The sequence below is a fragment of the Salvelinus fontinalis genome, chromosome 21 (genome assembly GCF_029448725.1).
Source record: "Salvelinus fontinalis isolate EN_2023a chromosome 21, ASM2944872v1, whole genome shotgun sequence".
NCBI lineage: Eukaryota > Metazoa > Chordata > Actinopteri > Salmoniformes > Salmonidae > Salvelinus > Salvelinus fontinalis.
Window position 1 is genome coordinate 33,776,630 of NC_074685.1, and position 22,453 is coordinate 33,799,082.

Consider the following 22,453-nt stretch of genomic DNA (forward strand, 5'->3'; position numbering starts at 1 on the left):
TGCAGCAGACATATGGTGAGCAGTATGTTTGGAACATTGAATCGCAATAAAATCACAGTATCGAATCGCAATACATATAGAATTGTGAGAATTGTAAATACATATCTTATCCGCACCAAAGTATGGTGATAATATCGTATTGTGAGGTCCCTGGCAATTCCAAGCCCAGTGGCATCAACTAAAACATTTGCCTTCCTTTGGAAACCAGCCAATTGTCATACTTGAGTAAAAGTAAAGACATCTAAATAGAAAATGACTGAAGTGAAAGTCACCCAGTAAAATAATTATTGAGTAAAAGTATTTGGTTTTAAATATACTTAAGTATCAAAAGTAAATGTAATTGCTAAAATATACTTGAGTATCAGAAGTAAAAGTATATTAAGCAACCAGACGGCACAATTGTCTTGTTTAAAAATGTTGGGGTAGCCAGGGGCACACTGGACATAATTTACAAATGAAGCATTTGTGTTTAGTGAGTCCGCCAGATCAGAGGCAGTAGGGATGACCAGGGGTGTTCTCTTGATAAGTGCATAAATTGGACAATTTTCCTGTCCTTTTAAGCATTCAAAATGTAAAGAGTACTTTTGGGTGTCAGGTAAATTGTATGGAGTAAAACATATATTATTTTATTTAGGAATGTAGTGGAGTGAAAGTAAAAGTTTTCAAAAAAGGTAAGTAGTAAAGTAGAGTGCAGACACCCCAAAAAACTACTTAAGTAGTACTTTAAAGTATTTTTATTTTAGTACTTTGCATCACTGCATGTACAGACACATAACATCATACTGTGGGCTCTCTGCCTTCAGCGATCATCACATATTCTTATCTACTTTTTTACCCAGGTTAAAATCAAGGAGATGGAACTAGGCCCTACATTTACAATTTGCATAGCTTGAATGAATCATGTAGTCCTGGTCAAATGTGATTGTTGATAGACCAACTCACTGTAAATGTGAGCTTTTAAAGTAAACTTCATAGGTTATCCAGTAACACAGGACATTGTTCACTCTCTCTGTCTGGCTCACTACATAGGCCCATATCAACTCAAATGATCACTTCCTTGGACCTGGTGCCTATTGAGGCCACATATCTGCCACCCTTCGAAACGTTTTCTCAGGCCCTGCTGAGACTCATGTCCATGATACTGCAGAATCATACTACAGAATGCAGTACTTTCACATCTTAGATACTACAAGTGTATAATCCACAGACCGGTTTGACCGGGGGGGCTCCACACCCTCCAGAAGTTGGAAAAGGTGCTCATCTCTGGAGAAATGGATAGTGTGGTCAACAAGTAGACAGAGTTGGAGCCCAGGGCATTGCAGGTGCAGCTAGCAATGCCTGAGTCTAACTACACATGCAGCACCTGCTCGCAGAGGGTCAATATCATCAAGAACGTGGTAGCAAAGGTGAGAAGTCTCTTTAAAACAAGTAGAAACCTTGGTGAGACTTTTTTGTTGTTGTTCCTGCATCCTCTGCTGAGGCTGAGAGAAGCTTCGGTGCCCTGAGAAGACTGAAAAGATGTCTCAGAACATCAATGACACAGAAGAGAATGAACAGTGTGGCTGTTTGCCATGTTCACTAGAAAAGTCTGGACAAGTTAGACCGGACAGAAACCTGTGTGGTCTGAGAACTTTTTCCACTTTGAAAAGCATGTTCCGTCAGCACAGAAGAAGCATGCTACACCCGAGGGAAGCTCAACTAATCCAACCGGCATTTGACAGGGATCTTACAAGAAGATTTCTGGGTGAATGTAATGATCGATTACTCAGGAAGTTCCACAGAGCATCAAGGAAGCTGCAGCTCTTTTGAAAAGGTAAGATTGAAACAATCTAGCTGGTAGGTTTGTGTCAAAATCTTGCCTTAGTTTGTAGGGCGATGTCCACGGTGCTGATAAAGAGCAGTGAGATTTCGTGCCATTGAACCTGTCACTTCTTGCTCAAAAGCGTTTCTTTTACTTTTATGTTTATTGTGGTATAGCATGATTTAAGCAGAATTCAATAAAATTCCAATGCAATAACCCAAATGATTCCCCTGGGTATAGCTACACATTGAGATGTTTCATTACAGAAATAAATAGGCTACGTTCTATTGTAGTTTTATTGGTTTTCGTTGCTGTAAATGGAACTGTGCATATTGTTTATAGTCCGGGTGTTTATAGTCCACAATGTAAATAGTCCGGGTGGCCATTTGATTAATTGTTCAGCAGTCTTATAGCTCGGTGGTAGAAGCTGTTAAGGAGTCTTTTGGACCTAGACTTGGCGCTCCGGTACCACTTGCCGTGCGGTAGCAGAGAGAACAGTCTATGACTTGGGTGACTGGAGTCTGTGACAATTTTTTGGGCCTTCCTCTGACACCGCCTAGTATATAGGTCCTGGATTGCAGGGAGCATGGCCCCAGTGATGTATTGGGCCGTACCCACTACCCTCTGTAGCGCCTTACGGTCAGATACCGAGCAGTTGCCATACCAGGCGGTGATGCAACCGGTCAGGATGCTCTCGATGTAGAACTTTTTGAGGATCTGGGGACCCATGCCAAATCTCTTCAGTCTCCTGAGGGGAAAAAGGTTTTGTCGTGCCCTCTTCATGATTGTCTTGGTGTGTTTGGACCATAATAGTTTGTTGGTGATGTGGACACCAAGGAACTTGAAACTCTCGACCCGCTCCACTACAGCCCTGTTGATGTTAATGGGGGCCTGTTCTTGATCACGTTGTGGGAGAGGTTGTTGTCCTGGCACCACACTGCCAGGTCTCTGACCTCCACCCTATAGGCTGTCTCATAGTTGTCGGTGATCAGGCCTACCACTATTGTGTCGTCAGCAAACTTAATGATGGTGTTGGAGTCGTGCTTGGCCACGCAGTCATGGGTGAACAGGAGTACAGGAAGTGATTAAGCACGCACCCCTGAGAGGCCCCAGTGTTAAGGATCAGAGTCGCAGATGTGTTGTTGCCTACCCTTACCATCTGGGGGGGCGGCCCGTCAGGAAGTCCAGGATCCAGTTGCAGAGGGAGGTGTTTAGTTCCAGGGTCCTTAGCTTAGTGGGCACTATGGTGTTGAACACTGAGCTGTAGTCAATGAACAGCATTCTCACATAGGTGTTCCTTTTGTCCAGGTGGGAAAGGGCCGTGTGGAGTGCGATTGAGATTGCGTCATCTGTGGATCTGTTGGGGCGGTATGCGAATTGGAGTTGGTTTAGGTTTCTGGGATGATGGTGTTGATGTGAGCCATGATCAGCCTTTCAAAACACTTCAAGGCTACCGGCGTGAGTGCTACGGGGCGGTAGTCATTTAGTTAGGTGACCTTTGCATTCTTGGGCACAAGGACTATGGTGGTCTGCTAGAAACATGTAGGTATTACAGATTCGGTCAGGGAGAGCTTGAAAATGTCAGTGAAGACACTTGCCAGTTGGTCCGTGCATGCTCTGAGTACATGCCCTGGTAATCCGTCTGTCCCTGCGGCCTTGTGAATGTTGACCTGTTTAAAGGTCTTGCTCACATTGGCTATGGAGAGCATGATCACACAGTCATCTGGAACAGCTGGTGCTCTCATGCATGCTTATGGCCTTATACAGCTCATTGAGTGCGGTCTTAGTGGCAGCATCGGTTTGTGGTGATAAATAGACAGATACGTATAATATAGATGAGAACTCTCTTGGTAGATAGTGTGGTCTGTGAATGTTGACCTGTAGATAGTGTGGTCTTATACAGCTTATCATGAGGTACTATACCTCAGGCGAGACAAAACCTCAAGACTTCTTTAATATTAAACATTGCGCACCAGCTGTTATTGACAAATACTGTAGACACACACCCCCGCCCCTTGTCTTAACAGACGTAGCTGCTTTGTCCTGCCGATGCATGGAAAACCCAGCCAGCTCTATATTATCCGTGTCGTCGTTCAGCCACGACTCGGTGAAACATAAGATATTACAGTTTTTAATGCCCATTTCAATCGTAGATCATGGAGTTTGTTTTCCAGTGATTGCACGTTGGCCAATAGAACCGATGGTAGTGGCGATTTACTCACTCGCTTACGAATCATCACAAGGCACCCCGATCTTCTCCCTCTGTATCTCCGCCTTTTCTTCACGTGAATGAAAGGGATTTGGGCCTGGTCTCTGGAAAGCAGTGTATCCTTCACGTCAGACTCATTAATATAACTAGCCTAAATATAGATTGTGTCATGCTGTTTTGTTCCGTTCGCATTCATTCACATTCGCAGTTGTGTCGGTATTCTAAACCAAATTGGTATTCATTATTTTTGTTTGCATGCATGAATAACTAGGCTACTACTTTCAGCATTTAGTTTGCATTATTTTGGTAAGACAGCTCGGTGTATGGCTGCATTCACATATGGCAATTCACCTATTACAAACAGCTTATTTATCTTGTGGCCTATATTCATGGCCGAAATGGCCTAGCTGTAGGGCATTGTCCATTGTGCTGATACAGCGCAGCAGAGGTAGGCTACAGATTTCAAAAACACTCAATGAGTCTCAGCATTTGAACTTTATCTTTATTGATGTATAACGTGGTTGTATAAGCAGAATTCAATATAATTCCAATACAAGAGCCCAAAAATGTTTGGCCCCTGGCCAATTTCAGTTCACAATGAAGCATGAGAGAGAGCTCTGGGCCCGGTTTCCCGATAGCTATGGAAATTAGGCCTACAAGTGTTTTTTAATTATGCATTTTTTTTTTAAATAACGGCTGAAGATCTAACATGCATTTCCCAAAACACCACGCAGAGAGAACGTTCGCTAAGGAGAAGGGTGTAACTGCGGCCCGCAATTCGGGGCATTCCTGCATGTTGACATTCCTGCAACTGCAGGAGCCCCTCTTTATACTTCTATTGGTACATTTTTAAGATAGGACAGACAGGGGTGCTCCAGTACAGAAGGTGGCGAATTTGTCAGATTCACACACTTATCAAGAAAACATCCCTGGTCATCCCTACTGCCTCTGATCTGGCGGACTCACTAAACACAAATTCTTTGTTTGTAAATTATGTCTGAGTATTGGAGTGTGCCCCTGGCTATCCATAAAAAAAATTATAATAAATTGGTACTGTCTAGTTTGCTTCAAATAAGGAATGTGAGATGATTTATAGTTCTACTTTTACTTTTGATACTTAGTATATTTCAAACCAAATACTTTTAGACTTTTACTCATGTAGTATTTTACTGGGTGACTTTCACTTTTACTTGAGTCATTGTCTATTAAGGCATCTTTACTTATACTCAAATATGACAATTGGGTACTTTTTCCACCACTGGCGGGGGTGAAAAAAACAAATAATCTGCTCTCGGGTCACCTTTCTCCATTCAAATCTTACCTTAACGTTAGACTTGTTCCACAATACTGATGATGTAGCAGCTTTTATAGAGATATTATCGACTATGGTTGCAAATATTGAGGCTACTTATTCTAATTCTTACCTTATAATAATGCACTAAATCAAGATTTGGCACCTTATTGCGCACGTTAGGCTACACATCATTAAATATATTGAGGAAAAAATTGGACAGTAGCTAAATAGCCAAATAAAACTCAATTGAATGAACATAAATTGGATTTCAATATCATTGAAATATATCGGCCTGCAGGCCTATATTGTAGGTTCCGCAAACTCAATTCTGGACCTTGAAGCCAGTTCCACTGCATTTTTCATGGTTCCCGTCTAATCAGGGACTGATTTAGACCTGGGACACCAGGTGTGTAGAATTAATGATCTTACCTCGTAGGGTAAGAGTTGAGTACCTGCTGTAGGTATTACTCTAGGTTTAAATTTGAAGCATCTTTTTATTCTTTGATTGTTTGCAATAATTGGCAACTTTGTATTTGAAGTTGACTACAAATAAACACTATTTAGCAGAGGTGAACTTCTATGTTTAGCGGAGATCTTCTGTGTTGAAAGTGAGATGCGGAAGGGCAAAAAATGCATCGTAGCTTTTCATGAGTGGTCTGAGGCAGGCGTTAAAGGGAAATTCCGCCACTTTTCAACCCATATTTAACATCTCCAGCACCAAAGTAGTGTCTACATACACTGAGTGTTCAAGACATTAGAAACACCTGCTCTTTCCATGACAGACTGACCAGGTGAATCCAGGTGAAAGCTATGATCCCTTATTGATGTCACCTGTTAAATCCACTTCAATCATCAATCAGTGTAGATAAAGGGGAGGAGACAGGTTAAAGAAGGATTTTTAATCATTGAGACAAGGATTGTGTGTGTGCCATTCAGAGGGTGAATGGGCAAGACAAAATATTTAAGTGCTTTTGAACAGGGTATGGTAGTAGGTGCCAGGCGCACCAGTTTGTGCAAGATCTGCAACGCTGCCAGGTTTTTCATGCTCAGCAGTTTCCCATGTGTATTAGGAACAATCCACCACCCAAAGGACATCCAGCCAACTTGACACAACTGTGGGAAGCATTGGAGTCAACATGGGCCAGCATCCCTGTGGAACGCTTTCGACACCTTGTAGAGTCCATGCCCCGATGAATTGAAGCTGGTCTGAGGGCAAAAGGAGGTGCAACTCAATATTATGAAGGTATTCCTAATGTTTTGTACACTCAGTATATGTGAAATCAGCGCTTTTCTATGATCTGTGCTTTAAAAGGTAAAGTAAAAAATGGTGATTTTCAAAACCTGCAATGAGTTTCTAGCCCTGCGGAGGGTATTTTCTTGCTCCCCACATCCCCGGGAATCTCATAGTGTTTGAAAATCACTTTTTAAGATGTAACTTTTGATGGTAGAACTTTTAAACTTTATATTGTTTTCTCCCAAACTTTTTCACATACTGTATGTATTGTACTGGTATTGTGCGGGAGAGAATAAAATTGAGGTTGAAAAGTGGCGGAGTTGCCATTTAAGCCTAGTTCACATTATCCCTAAGGACTCCATTATGTTGCGCCGGATGTCATGCAAGTCAACGGGGATGTCAACAACGGAGTGGAATCGCATTGCCCCCTTGTGGTTGAAGGCTCCGGTGCAAGATGGATGCTGCATACTTTGACATTTTCCAAACTTTGTGTCGTCTTTAATCCAGCCAAAGTCTGTCAAAGAATAGGAAGTTACCAAACCACAGCAGAAGATTTTTGGTGATGGCTTCATGGGATAACTAGCAACAATTACCAATTCCTATGTGATTGCTATTTTAATAGTAATATTAAATAATATACATTGGTTGTTAAGACAATTACTGTATATGACTTTAAAAAGAAAGGAGAACTAAGGAACTACTCATATAATTAAGTAAAATGCCTTTCTGGCATGTTCAATGGAACAAAGATTTTGAAACTCTTGACACGTTTAGGCCGAATGGCCTTCGTCAGGGAGTACAACGATACAATGATATACAATGTCTTTTTGAACAAAGCTGTGACAAAGCAGAACAGCCAATAGTTAAAATTAATTGGACAACACCTAGTAAACAACACTATACATTCAAAAGTGAGAGGTATGCTATCAAAATGCACTTCAGGGTTGATTGGAAAATGCAAAAGAAGACATTGTATCTTTGTACTCACTGACATGCAGCCGAAACGCATCAGTTTTAAAATCTTTGTTTCATTGAACATATACACAACAAATAAAGGCAATTTCATTAATTATGTGAAGATTGCCTTGGTTTTTCTTGCTTTTTGATGACAAATGTACCCCTTTTACAAAAGAGCGTCTTCTGTCTACCAAAACCTACTATTGTGTACCTTAGCAGTGCTTCCCTTCTTTTTTCCAAAATATATTATACGACTATTGCCTCCCATTTAAGTTTATTGTGATGGTAATGACATTAGTTTTTTATAATAATTATTAGGTGGCGGTTGCTAGCTACAGTGGTGTCTTCAACCTAGTCTAGCTGCTAGCTATCTGCTCTGCAGTGCAAGCTAGCTTGACTTGCTATAAATTTAGAGAAACAACTTGTAGAAAAGTTACTAGACAAAACATATTTTATTATCTGAAACAATACATGTATCCTGTTTTGAATGAAAAGGTCATATTTTGCAATTTCCCAAAATAAATGCGATCTCTGACGAGACCTCCATCTGGTGTTACAAACACTACACTTATCCGCTCAGTAGCGGGGCAAGACTCAGTGAAGATGGCATACGGCGTAATGAAACACGTCACGATGTGTCCGGAGCATTAGACTACAACCGTTTTCAAGTGGAACATTTCATAAGTATGTTTTTGGGAAACAGCTCTGAGATTTAACAATTCTCCTACCAAGGTTCTAATGGTGAATTTAGCCTTAAGATGCTTTTTGGAAACCGGGCCCTGGGCTGTTTCCATTCAATTGAACGTTAGCTACTTCTGCCAGCCTAAACACAGCCCTGATGTAACAGAAGTGAATAGTAGGTTATTTATATAAAGGTACTGTAGCACTTTCAAGGTCCTACTAAATGTACACAAACATGTTGGTTACTGGTAGTGCGCCGTGGTGTGCCGCTGCTAAATAAATATAGGGGAAACTTCGGAAGTACAGCATGGTTTTATCCTGATTGTCACGTTCCTGACCTGTTTTCCTTTTTCTTGTATCTATTTAGTTGGTCAGGGCGTGAGTTGGGTGGGTTTGTCTATGTTTGATTTTCTATGTTGGGATGTTTGCGTTCCGCCGGGTATGATTCTCAATCAGAGACAGCTGTCAATCGTTGTCCCTGATTGAGAATCATACTTAGCCAGCCTGGGTTTCACGTGTGTTTTGTGGGTGTTTGTATCTCGTGTCAGTGTTCGTGCCACATGGGACTGTTTTCGGTTTGGCCACGTTTGTTGTTTTTGTATGTGTAAGTGTTCAGTTTAAGTTCATTAAAATATGACCACTTTCCACTCTGCGTGTTGGTCCGATCCATGCTCCTCCTCGTCTGAGGAGGAGGATTACGACTGCCGTTACACTGATAGCTTTTTTGAGAGCTGTTTTTCCTGCTAATGGACTCTTTGACCACAGTCGTCATTGTCCTCCACCTCCTAGCTGTGAATCCCTCTGAGCCCAGGACGTAACTGACAAACCTCTGGGTTGTCTGGAAGACTCTTACCAACAGCCTTCATTCTTAGGCTGGTCAGATCCTCTGAGAGATGGAGAGAGCATGCAGCTGTGTTTGGGTCCAGAACTACAGGTAGGGCGGCAGGTAGCGTAGCAGTTAGAGCGTTGGGCCAGTAACTGAAAAGTCGCTGGTTCGGATACCTGAGTCAGCGAGGTGAAATGTGTACTTCACAATGTGCTTCATCTTGTGCCAGACCCTGATGCCAAGGTTCAACCAGAGCTCCAGAGAAAAGTAGAGGATCAGGAATAGGGATTAACATGGGTCCCGGGAACACTTGACATTTCCTCAAAAGACCCGGAAAATTACCACACTCCCCCAATGTCACACTAATGCAATTCCACAGAATACACAACATGCGCAGCAGCAGCTCACCAACAAATAAAATAGCACATTTTCCAATCAGGTTCTCGCATTGAAACCTTTAGTCTAGGGTATTTACTTCACACAGTCACTATAAATCCAAACCACATGCGTAATTGACACTGCCGGACTGCACAGGCAACCTGAATGCAGTTAATAAACCCTACAGGAAACCCTTACAGTATAGCCTATAAAATAATGTTTGCTCTTCAGACAGCACTCTTCAGACAGTCACAAATTTGCTAAGCCTATGCACAATTCACTACATAGGCATCTCTGTCACAGACATGAAGTCTGTTAACAATTCAGTGAGGCATGAGGGAAAATTCTATCTTCTCCGGACCTGAGCCTAGCCTCCCACTATGACTTGGGAAAGCATGCTGTTTATTAGGCTACGGATTAAATAAGTTATGATGAATTTCACAGGGTGGTGAAAGTGCACGGTGATGAGCTTGATGCTCCTTTCCAATACATATTGAGGGTCTAATTCTGGGAACAAATAAAAATAATCCAGACAAATTAGCTGTTTCAATCAGGCCTGTTGTGACATGTTTTTATCTGACATGTACTTTACTCACATAAAAAGGTTGGATGAAACCTGGTTAGTGGCACTGGCAGTCTATACATTTCGGGAACTGAACTTTGTGCGACGATGCGAGTATGTGCATGCGCGTGTGTATGATGATGATGTGTGCGTGTGAAAAAGAGAGGCGACTTATTCAGTAAGCTAAGTGTGAAATGGGATCCCTGGACGGGCAACTTTGATGGGGGTGGGGGCCACAAAAAAATCTGAACTCATCATGAGGGGCCACAGTGGCTTGCATGTCTGCGTGCCCACATCCATACCCATGCATGTAGTCAGAGCCACCCCTAGCCTTTTGGGGGCCCTAAGTGACAAAACATTTTAGCCCCTCTTGACAGCAGAGATACATTTTTTCATTTTAGAGTTAATTTCCTGCAATTCTACACATTTTGCCATTGGGTGTAGAGAACATGTTGCAGCTAAAAAAAGTTTGCTGCAAATCTACACATTTTACCATGGGGCGGAGAGAAGATTTTGCAGTATAATAACTAATTTCATGCAAATCTACAAATTTTGCCATAGGGTGAAGAGAAATGTTTGCAGTTTTTAATATGATATCTGAGTGAGAGTGACTAACAAAATCAATGGTGGATCGTGGTTGGTAATTTGACCATGATTACTACAAGTTTAGAAAGCTGTCCGCAAGACTAACTTATCAATGTAAAATGTTTTAGCTGACATGGGTTAATTGAGTGACTGTCAGTGACTGACATAACAGAGAAACTGCTGATGCACAGCAACATTTCAAAAATGCAGATTGTGTATTCTACTATTCTAACTCTCAACAGTATGTTGAAATGACGTCTGTGCCCAGTGGGATAATTCATTTCTATCTAAGTCTAAGTAATTCAGCCACTAGCTGAAAGAGTAAATATTGTTTATATGCAGAGTACTATTAATCTGTTATGTCATTTAAATGCCCACACTAGTAAAAATTCGAGCTGAAAGACAATTGCCACAGCATAACCATGATGTTGCACGAAGATGTAAGTCAATATGTCATTGTTTTAGTCAAAGTAGGCTTTGATATATTTGGGCTTGAAGTGCCAAAGCCGAATGTGTGACTTCTGATTTTTCCGTGAGTTTTATGTGTCTTTTCCTATGATATGATGTGCAAATTATTTTCAGCCTACGTTTCTTATCAGAGCTGGGTTTTATTTTAATGGTACCACCCACCAGCATGGCATTATTTATTCATCAGAAACACCTGCAAAGTTTGTGAGTCATGACTGAGCTGAGCAATATATATATATATATATATATATATATATATATTTTAAATGCCTTCCTCACCATCTTAAATAAACATGCCCCATTCAAGAAATTTAGAACCAGGAACAGATATAGCCCTCGGTTCTCTCCAGACCTGACTGCCCGTAACCAACACAAAAACATCCTATGGCATTCTGCATTAGCATCGAACAGCCCCCGTGATATGCAACTTTTCAGGGAAGCTAGAAACCAATATACACAGGCAGTTAGAAAAGCCAAGGCTAGCTTTTTCAAGCAGAAATTTGCTTCCTGCAACACAAACTCAAAAAAGTTCTGGGACACTGTAAAGTCCATGGAGAATAAGAACATCTCCTCCCAGCTGCCCACTGCACTGAAGATAGGAAACAATGTCACCACCGATAAATCTACTATAATTGAGAATTTCAATAAGCATTTTTCTACGGCTGGCCATGCTTTCCACCTGGCTACCCCTACCCCGGTCAACAGCACTGCACCCCCCACAGCTACTCGCCCAAGCATTCCCCATTTCTCCTTCTCCCAAATCCAGTCAGCTGATGTTCTGAAAGAGCTGCAAAATCTGGACCCCTACAAATCAGCCGGGCTAGATAATCTGGACCCTTTCTAAAATTATCTGCTGAAATTGTTGCCATCCCTATTACCAGCCTGTTCAACCTCTCTTTCGTGTCGTCTGAGATTCCCAAAGATTGGAAAGCAGCTGCGGTCATCCCCCTCTTCAAAGGGGGGGGGGGGGGACACTCTTGACCCAAACTGCTACAGACCTATATCTATCCTACCCTGCCTTTCTAAGGTCTTCGAAAGCCAAGTCAACAAACAGATTACCGACCATTTAGAATCCCACCACACCTTCTCCGCTATGCAATCTGGTTTCAGAGCTGGTCATGGGTGCACCTCAGCCATGCTCAAGGTCCTAAACGATATCTTAACCGCCATCGATAAACAATAGTGTGCAGCCTTATTCATTGACCTGGCCAAGGCTTTCGACTCTGTCAATTACCACATCCTCATCGGCAGACTCGACAGCCTTGGTTTCTCAAATGATTGCCTCGCTTGGTTCACCAACTACTTCTCTGATAGAGTTCAGTGTGTCAAATCGGAGGGTCTGTTGTCCGGGCCTCTGGCAGTCTCTATGGGGGTGCCACAGGGTTCAATTCTTGGACCGACTCTCTTCTCTGTATACATCAATTATGTCGCTCTTGCTGCTGGTGAGTCTCTGATCCACCTCTACGCAGATGACACCATTCTATATACTTCTGGCCCTTCTTTGGACACTGTGTTACCAAACCTCCAGACGAGCTTCAATGCCATACAACTCTCCTTCCGTGGCCTCCAATTGCTCTTAAATACAAGTAAAACTAAATGTATGCTCTTCAACCGATCGCTGCCTGCACCTGCCCGCCTGTCCAACATCACTACTCTGGACAGCTCTGACTTAGAATATGTGGACAACTACAAATACCTAGGTGTCTGGTTAGACTGTAAACTCTCCTTCCAGACTCACATCAAACATCTCCAATCCAAAGTTTAAATCTAGAATTGGCTTCCAATTCCGCAACAAGGCATCTTTCACTCATGCTGCCAAACATACCCTTGTAAAACTGACCATCCTACCAATCCTCGACTTCGGTGATGTCATTTACAAAATAGCCTCCAATACCCTACTCAATAAATTGGATGCAGTCTATCACAGTGCCATCCATTTTGTCACCAAAGCCCCATATACTACCCACCACTGCGACCTGTACGCTCTCGTTGGCTGGCCCTCGCTTCATACTCGTCGCCAAACCCACTGGCTCCAGGTCATCTACAAGACCCTGCTAGGTAAAGTCCCCCCTTATCTCAGCTCGCTGGTCACCATAGCAGCACCCACCTGTAGCACGCGCTCCAGCAGGTATATCTCTCTGGTCACCCCCAAAACCAATTCTTCCTTTGGCCGCCTCTCCTTCCAGTTCTCTGCTGCCAATGACTGGAACGAACTACAAAAATCTCTGAAACTGGAAACAGTTATCTCCCTCACTAGCTTTAAGCACCAGCTGTCAGAGCAGCTCACAGATTACTGCACCTGTACATAGCCCATCTATAATTTAGCCCAAACAACTACCTCTTTCCCTACTGTATTTATTTATTTTGCTCCTTTGCACCCCATTATTTCTATCTCTACTTTGCACATTCTTCCACTGCAAATCAACCATTCCAGTGTTTTACTTGCTATATTGTATTTACTTCGCCACCATGGCCTTTTTTTGCCTTCACCTCCCTTATTTTACCTCACTTGCTCACATTGTATATAGACTTATTTTTCTACTGTATTATTAACTGTATGTTTGTTTTACTCCATGTGTAACTCTGTGTTGTTGTATGTGTCGAACTGCTTTGCTTTATCTTGGCCAGGTCGCAATTGTAAATGAGAACTTGTTCTCAACTTGCCTACCTGGTTAAATAAAGGTGAAATAAAAAATATATAACAGATAATACACTATATATACAAAAGTATGTGGACACGCCTTCAACTTAGTGGATTCGGCTATTTCAGCCACACTCGTTACTTAAAATCGAGCACACTGCCATACAATCTCCATAGACAAACATTGGCAGTAAAATGGCCCATACTGAAGAGCTCAGTGACTTTCAACGTGGCACCATCATAAGATGGTCAGTTCGTCAAATTTCTGCCCTGCTAGAGCTGCCCTGGTCAACTGCAAGTGCTGTTAACATGAAGTGGAAATGTCTAGGAGCAATAACGGCTCAGCCGCAAAGTGGTGGGCCACACAAGCTCACAGAATGGGACTGCCGAGTGCTGAATCGCATAAAAAATAGTCTGTCCTCGGTTGTAACACTCACTACCGAGTTCCAAACTGCTTCTGGAAGTAATGTCAGCAAAATAACTGTTCGTCGGGAGCTTCATGATATTGGTTTCTATGGTCCGAGCAGCCGCACACAAGCCTAAGATCAACATGCGTAATGCCAAGTGTCAGCTGGAGTGGTGTAAAGCTCGCCGCCATTGGACTCTGGAGCAGTGGAAACGTATTCTCTGGAATGATGAATCACGCTTCACCATCTGGCAGTCCGATGGACGAATCTGGGTTTGGCGGATGCCAGGAGAACGCTACCTGTCTAATGCATAGTGCTAAGTTTGGTGGAGGAGGAATAATGGTGTGGGTTGTTTTTTCGTGGTTCGGGCCCTTAGTTCCAGGGTCAAGGGAGTTCCAGTAAAAGGTAACTCCATATTAATGGCCATGATTTTGGAATGAGATGTTCGACGAGCAGGCATCCACATATTTTTGGTCATGTAGTGTATTTGGCTACCTCAAAGATGGTTGATGAATGAAGATAGTTCACTCAGGCCGTTTACCGTTGAAAAAAATGTGTGAGTTCCGGTCTCCTTAACGCGGTGGGTCTTCCAAAGACACCAATGCAATATCAGCTGGGTCTGGTTTACTTAGTTCATTGACTCTCATTGAACCAGAAAAAAACTGGTGTGTCTCGCTTCCTGTTCCGTCTCTCACTATAGCCTACACTTGGCTGTCTGAGCCATGGAGCAAATTAAAATAGGGGGTGCAAATCTAATGTTTTTTCACCTCCACTTTTTTTACCAGCAAATGTATCATAATCCATTGGATAATTTGTCCAATTTCACTTATTTTTTAGCTAGTCTGAATGAAAAAATATATGACCATTTTATAAATAGTAAAATTGTGTGATATGATTGCATTTTAGAACCCCCTCTCCACTCAAGATGAATGGTTTTGAGAGTCTGATAAACGTCAACCCTCAACATGTCAACAACTCGTAGGCATGGTTTACCTGAGACTCATCTCTTGACAATAATCATTTTCACCTAACTTACAATTTCTTAACTGAAATGGTGCTCACATAACATGCATTCGCTAGCTAAGGGTAGCATGCTAGCTAGTTACATTGCTAGCTAGTTACATTGACAGCTGTCAGTTGGTGCCTTATTTGTTGTTATTTCTCTGCTAAATGTGGAAATCACCACAACGTTCCCACACCCAAATCCTGAATATGCATAAAGGCACCTGCTGCGCATGCTTCAGTTCGGCTGGTGTCTAGGTGACCCGAACGAGTGTGCTTGCACTCCCTTAATGGTGCACTATGCAGAAATCGCTCCACCATTTCCTGGTTGCCAAAATTCTAATAGTTTGTCTAATTTCAGTTTGTGGCAAAACAAGCATGTATAGTGTACCACCTAAGCCGCTGTGAAATATATTTTACATAACCAATAATATTGGTAGCAAAAGACGCAAAAACTAAACTTAAGAATGGGAAGCATAGAAATAGCGCATATAGGACAGATTTACCGCTTCTTAGACTTGCTTTCAAGGAGAATGATAGATCTATTTCTGTGAATTTGGTCTGGTCGCCCAAAAAGTTACATATTGCAGCTTTAAAAGACAGCTTGAAAAACGAGAAAAAGGGGCAATTGTACTCCATTTTGAGATGCTGTAGCCACTTCCTCAAAATAGTCAGAATTAATCTAAGATAACTCAAGAAATCTGTCATTCATTTTGACGTTTTTGCCGAGGAGATCTTAATCGCGGAATTTTACATCTAACGGTATTTCTTCATGAAAACAGGTAGTCTTTTGTTGAATGACAACAGACTGGTCAACAGTAGGGATTCTTCAATCACCGATGAATGGGCGTAGACTTCGGCTACCAACTTTGGCTTTCCTCTAAATGTTTCTGTGTGCCTGAACAGCCCAAAAAGAACTTACTGAAGTCCAAAATGAACAAACATCACAAAATGTTGTCATATACACAAATTCTTCCAAACTGTTTCGGCTGGAAAGCATGCGGACGGACACCTTTAGTACCCTGCGTCAGCAGAGATTTGGATATATACACTACCAGTCAAAAGTTTGTTTAATTCTTTTTACCATTTTCTACATTGTAGAATTATAGTGAAGACATCAAAACTATGAAATAACACATGGAATCATGTAGTAGCCCAAAAAGTGTTAAACAAATCAAAATATATTCTTCAAAGTAGCCACCCTTTGCCTTGATGACAGCTTTGCACACTCTTGGCATTCTCTCAACCAGCTTCATGAGGAATGCTTTTCCAATTGTCATGAAGGAGTTCCCACATGCTGAGCAATTGTTGGCTGCTTTTCCTTCACTCTGTGGTCCAAGGTCATCTGATGGAACACTCCATCACTCTTCGTGGTCAAATAGCCCTTACACAGCCTGGAGGTGTGTTTTGGGTCATTGTCCTCTTGAAAAACAAATGAGTCCCACTAAGCGCAAACTAGATGGGATGGCGTATCGCTGCAGAATGCTGTGGTAGCTATGCTGGTTAAGTGTGCCTTGAATTCAAAATAAATCACAGACAGTGTCACCAGCAAAGCACCCCCACACCATCACACCACCTCCTCCATGCTTCACGGTGGGAAACACACATGCGGAAATCATCCGTTCACCTACTCTGCATCTCACAAAGACACGGCAGTTAGTACCAAAAATCTCAAATTTGGACTTTTCAGACCAAAGGACAGATTTCCACCGGTCTAGTGTCCATTGCTGATGTTTCTTGGCAAAAGCAAGTCTCTTCTTCTTATTGGTGTCATTTAGTAGTGGTTTCTTTGCAGAAATTCGACCATGAAGGCCTGATTCACGCAGTCTCCTCTGAACAGTTGATGTTGAGATGTGTCTGTTACTAGAAAATAGTAAAAATAAAGGAAAATCCTGGAATGAGAAGGTGTGTCCTAACTTTTGACTGCTATTGTATGTCTCCACCCTAACAATGGTCGTTGTCCACAGAGCAGAACGGCGGGCTGTCAAGCTCCCACCTATTCCTCTCTTTGGATTGGTGGATACATCTAATTATTTTAATACTTTTTAAAATATTCGATGAGGGGTGTTTGTCAACCGCCTGTATTCAATGGAGAGAGATGCTATGCTACTAGCCATATGTCATATATATGCATAGCCATCTCGAGACAACTTCAATATAAAGTGTTTTTTTCTCAAAGTTGCCGGGATGTCACGTGTCCTACTTATATCAGTACAAATTTGACACTCTCTCATTGACCTCCATTCAAAAACTCCTCGCTTGGTGAGCGAAATAAATAAAACACCACCACCCGCTGGAGAAGACACATTTTTGACCCAATTGTCCCTCGCTTCGCCTCTTCCTCTCCGGCGTCAGTCTTCGAGGTGTTTACCACAGACCTTATTTTTAGCATAAATAAAAATCCATGAATTTTCCCATAGGCTTTGTTCAACGAACCATGGCGGAGTTAGTGCCTGCAAAAATACAGCATTACTATTTCTCTCTAAAGGTGAGGCAACTTCCTCTGAGGTGAGCGTTTAACCGAGTTTACCACTCTAAACACGTTGACAGGTTATTAGCATTTTTGCTAGCTAGTTAGCATGCTAGCTCTGTTCTTTCAAGTGGTTTTTCAGTTAGCCACTTAGCTAACCTTTCTGACTGATATGTTTGTATCTTAGCCAACCTGTTAATGTCATCAATGCCAGTAAATGTATTACGTTTAACTAGTTAAGCCATTTCTGTTACATTGCTATGTTTAATTTCTATACGGCTGTAAAGTGATTCAGTCACTAGCCTCAAACCTGCTGTAAAGTAGTTTAGCTCATCTACCGTCTGTATTGTAATTCTGTACTTACCTCCTATTTACCTTATTTGGATCATACCTCCATGTTCTTCCATTGCAATTCTGTAACATGTTATATGCAGCTATCCTGTATATTGACCCTTTTCTATATGCCCTGTGTTTCCACTGTTTCACACTTCTCCACATTATTAAACCTGCCAATTGCAACACATGCCTGTTCCTTGGAGGAAGTAGTGTGGTTAAGAGTTTAGCTTGCTGTTTAGTTGAACAAGCGCTCAATCGTTAAAGTGAGAACAGAACAGCAAGAGAGACAGAAACAGTGAGAGAGAGACTAAGAAAAATAGATCTCTCCATGGTGCTCAAGTAAGTAAGCAGTCCTACACTCAGAACACACACACACACACACAGGTAGGTAAGTTAATGTCCACTCAGCAGTGGGGTCAGATTCAGTAAGTCTCAAATATCATCATAGTCGCGGAACCCTAAACCTCGTTAATAAAACATGAGTGTTGATTGGCCAGAGAAGCACTAGTGCAGTCATGTGATAGGACACAGCTCTGGTGTCCTGCTGTCACACCTGGGCTGAAAGCAGGTGAGGTGTTTGTGGGATCTAGAGTGGAATTGGACAAACCCCTCTAACAAAACAATGCTGTATCTAGATAATAAACACAGAACATCTGTTTATACTGCCCAGGACTGTCTGTAAAAAGGTCTATACTGTTGTCCTTCATTCTATTGCCCTGGCCTCTCTGTCTCTCCTTATTGCTGCTGGTCGATGTGGCATTTACTGGTCAGGCTATTGGGGGACAGCTCTTGTATCTGTGATGGTATCCTATTCACAACCTTCTGATCCCAAGGGAGAAACGCAGAACAGATAACTGTCTAATAGAGAGAGCCAGAGAGTGTAGGACGCCGTCATCATGTCTTACCCAGGTTGGATGAAGCTCGTCCCTGTGCAGCTCTGTCCTGCAGCTCCTCCGCTATGTCCAGCTGCTGCTGGTGGTACTGGCCTGCCCTCTCCAAGTCCTGGAGAACATATGGAGAGTTATGCTGTGTGTGTGTGTGTGTGTGTATCAGTGCTTGACTTGTGATGAAAAAGGTGCAGTAGTCTTTTTTCAAGCCGCTCCCATTAGACTATGTTCGCAAAACATTTCCAAATGACATTATGCCATAGCGACCTCTGATTAGTCACTGTTAAGGGTTCGTACACATTTTTGACAGATGGATTTTTAACCAAATTTCCATGACCAATAATTGGTGGCGTCTCTATGTATCCTCCATTAAAAATGCATGAATGTGGTATTGACGCTAGAAGGCTGCTGTAAATGTTAGTCAACAGAGAGATGTGCTGAAGGGTAGGCCTAATTCTGATCATGGCTGACATGTAGATTTTTAAGTGATTGATAATATATTTTAAAAGGAAAACACAATACACCAGATTCACAGAATAGCAGCAAATAAACGTCAACAAAGCGGAATCAGGATATGAATGCCCACTTTTATTTGCTACTCAATGGAGAGCCCGCCTTCATTACACTTTGATCAACTTTTTATTTATTTTTTAGAATCTATGTCTGAATCCGGGCCGGTGATAATCCACTTTGTTTAAAACCTTTCCTCAATAGGGGGGAGCTATTTTCACTTTGTAAAAAATCGTTCCCAAATTAAACTGCCTCGTACTCAATTCTTGCTCGTACAATATGCATATTATTATTACTATTGGATAGAAAACACTCTAGTTTCTAAAACCGTTTGAATTATATATGTGAGTAAAACAGAACTCATTTTGCAGCAAACTTCCTATCAGGAACTGAAAAATCTGAAATCGGGGGCTCTGTTACAGGGCCATCCTATTAATTTGCATGAAATCTATGGGTCTACATGCACTGCATACGCCTTCCACTAGATGTCAATAGGCAGTGAAAGGTGGAATGGGGTGTATAGCTCTATCTGAGGCCGAACAAGACCTTTTGGAATGACGCGACCACTCTTTCCTTTATTCAGCATGGCGCGAAAGGGACCCCTGGATTGCGTTCTGAAAAGCTTTCGTTATAGACGTTAGATATCTCCGGCTCTGATTTTATTTGATATATGTGTTAACATCATAAACTAGTTATTTTAAACCGACTTATATCAGTTTATTGCGATTTTCTGGATTTGCTTTTTTTTGCGTTATGGTGAGTTGGACACTGCTGCGCCACATGGCTAGCATTGGCTGCTAATTCTACAGATGAAGAGGGCATTCTACAACCAAACAACGATTATTCTGGACAAAGGACCCCTTGTACAAGATTCTGATGGAAGATCATCAAAAGTAGGAACCATTTATGATGTTATTTTGTATTTCTGTCAAATGTGTCGTCGTATTTTGGGCGCTGATTTTGGGCGCTGTCTCGTTATAACGTAGGCTGTATGTCGTACTAAAATTATTTTAAAAAATCTAACACAGCGGTTGCATTAAGAACTAGTGTATCTTTCATTTGCTGTCCAACCTGTATTTTTTAGTAAAGTTTATGATTAGTTATTTGATTAGGATTAGGTGAGTGTCAGAAATATATCCGGATAATTTTGTGCAGTTTGGCTACGTATTCACATTGTTCAACCACGAATTGTACCCGCTAAACATGCACATTTTCGAACAAACCATATATGTATTGTGTAATATGATGTTATAAGACTGTCATCTGATTAAGTTTATGAAGGTTAGTGAAATAATTAATATCTTTTGCTGGTTTTGTCGCTATCGCTACCGTTGCCTTGAATCAATGCTGTTGTGTGGTTGGATATTGTAGTAAGCTAATATAATGCTATATTGTGTTTTCGCTGTAAAACACTTAAAATATCTGAAATATTGGCTGGATTCACAAGATGTTTGTCTTTCATTTGCTGTACACCATGTATTTTTCATAAATGTTTTATGATGAGTATTTAGGTATTTCACGTTGCTCTCTGTAGTTATTCTAGCTGCTTTGGTGAGATTTGTGATGGTGGCTGCAATGTAAAACTATGATTTATACCTGAAATATGCACATTTTTCGAACAAAACATATGCTATACAATAAATCTGTTATAAGACTGTCATCTGATGAAGTTGTTTCTTGGTTAGTGACTATTTATATCTTTATTTGGTCGAATTTGTGATAGCTACCTATGCGGTAAAACAATTGTGAAAATATGCGGTTGGGTCTTTTGCTATCGTGGTTAGCTAATAGAAATACATATTGTGTTTTCGCTGTAAAACATTTTAAAAATCGGAAATGATGGCTGGATTCACAAGATGTGTATCTTTCATCTGGTGTCTTGGACTTGTGATTTCATGATATTTAGATGCTAGTATTTACTTGTGGCGCTATGCTAGGCTCTACTAGTCAGCTTTATTACTGATGAGGGTGCTCCCGGATCCGGGATGAGTACCAAGTAGAAGTTAATATAGGAGCCGCTATGCAGTTCCCCAAAAACTGGAGGTGCTTTTACGGCGCACTGGTTAAGCACTGGTGTGTATATCTTTGTGTATACAGTTGGTGTGTGTGGTCTACTACCTGCATGCAGCGAGCAGCATGTCCCAGGCCGGCGTAAGCCCTCATCTGTATAGTCCTGTCCTCCAGCTCCTGAGCCAGCTGCAGCACCAGGGTGTGGTAGGACACTGCCTTGTCAAAGTCTCTCTGGCTGTGGTGGGCACTGCCCAGGTTACTGTACGCCCGCGCCTCCTCAGGACCATTACCCAGGGTCTGCAGATCACATCAAAGAATATACAGTTAAAGTCGGAAGTTTAAATAGAGAGTCATTAAAACTAGTTTTTCAACCACTCCACAAATTTCTTGTGAACAAACTATAGTTTTGGCAAGTCGGTTAGGACATCTACTTTGTGCATGACACAAGTAATTTTTCCAACAATTGTTTACAGACAGATTATTACAGTTATAATTTACTGTGTCAAATATTCGAGTGGGTCAGAAGTTTACATACACTAAGTTGACTGCGCCGTTAAACAGCTTGGAAAATTCCAGAAAATGATGTCATGGCTTTAGAAGCTTCTGATAGGCTAATTGACATAATTTGAGTCAATTGGAGGTGTACCTGTAGATGTATTTCAAGGCCTACCTTCATACTCAGTGCCTCTTTGCTTGACATCATGGGAAAATCAAAAGAAATCAGCCAAGACCTCAGAAAAAAATTGTAGACCTCCACAAGTCTGGTTCATCCTTGGGAGCAATTTAAAAACGCCTGAAGGTACCACGTTCATCTGTACAAACAATAGTACGCAAGTAGAAACACCATGGGACCACGTAGATGTCATACCTCTCAGGAAGGAGACGTGTTCTGTCTCCTAGAGATGAACATACTTTGGTGTGAAAAGTGCAAATCAATCCCAGAGCAACAGCAAAGGACCTTGTGAAGATGCTGGAGGAAATAGGTACAAAAGTATCTATATCCACAGTAAAACGAGTCCTATATCAACATAACCTGAAAGGCCGCTCAGCAAGGAAAAAGCCACTGCTCCAAAACCGGCCCCAAAAAAAACAGACTACGGTTTGCAACTGCACATGGGGACAAAGATTGTACTTTTTGGAGAAATGTCCTCTGGTCTGAAGAAACAAAAATAGAACTGTTTGCCATAATTACCAT

General features: G+C 41.7%; 1 protein-coding gene across 3 annotated transcripts in view; it reads right to left on the reverse strand.

The window, feature by feature from the left end:
* LOC129818732 (tetratricopeptide repeat protein 28-like) overlaps positions 1 to 22,453 on the reverse strand; it is a 114,754-nt gene that overhangs the window by 20,686 nt on the left and 71,615 nt on the right. For all 3 annotated transcript variants that reach the window (XM_055874905.1, XM_055874907.1, XM_055874908.1), the window contains 2 exons: positions 21,367 to 21,555; positions 18,757 to 18,853 (listed from right to left, as the gene is read on the reverse strand). In XM_055874905.1, coding sequence (XP_055730880.1) covers positions 18,757 to 18,853; positions 21,367 to 21,555 — 286 coding nt within the window. The remainder of the gene's footprint in view (positions 1 to 18,756; positions 18,854 to 21,366; positions 21,556 to 22,453) is intronic.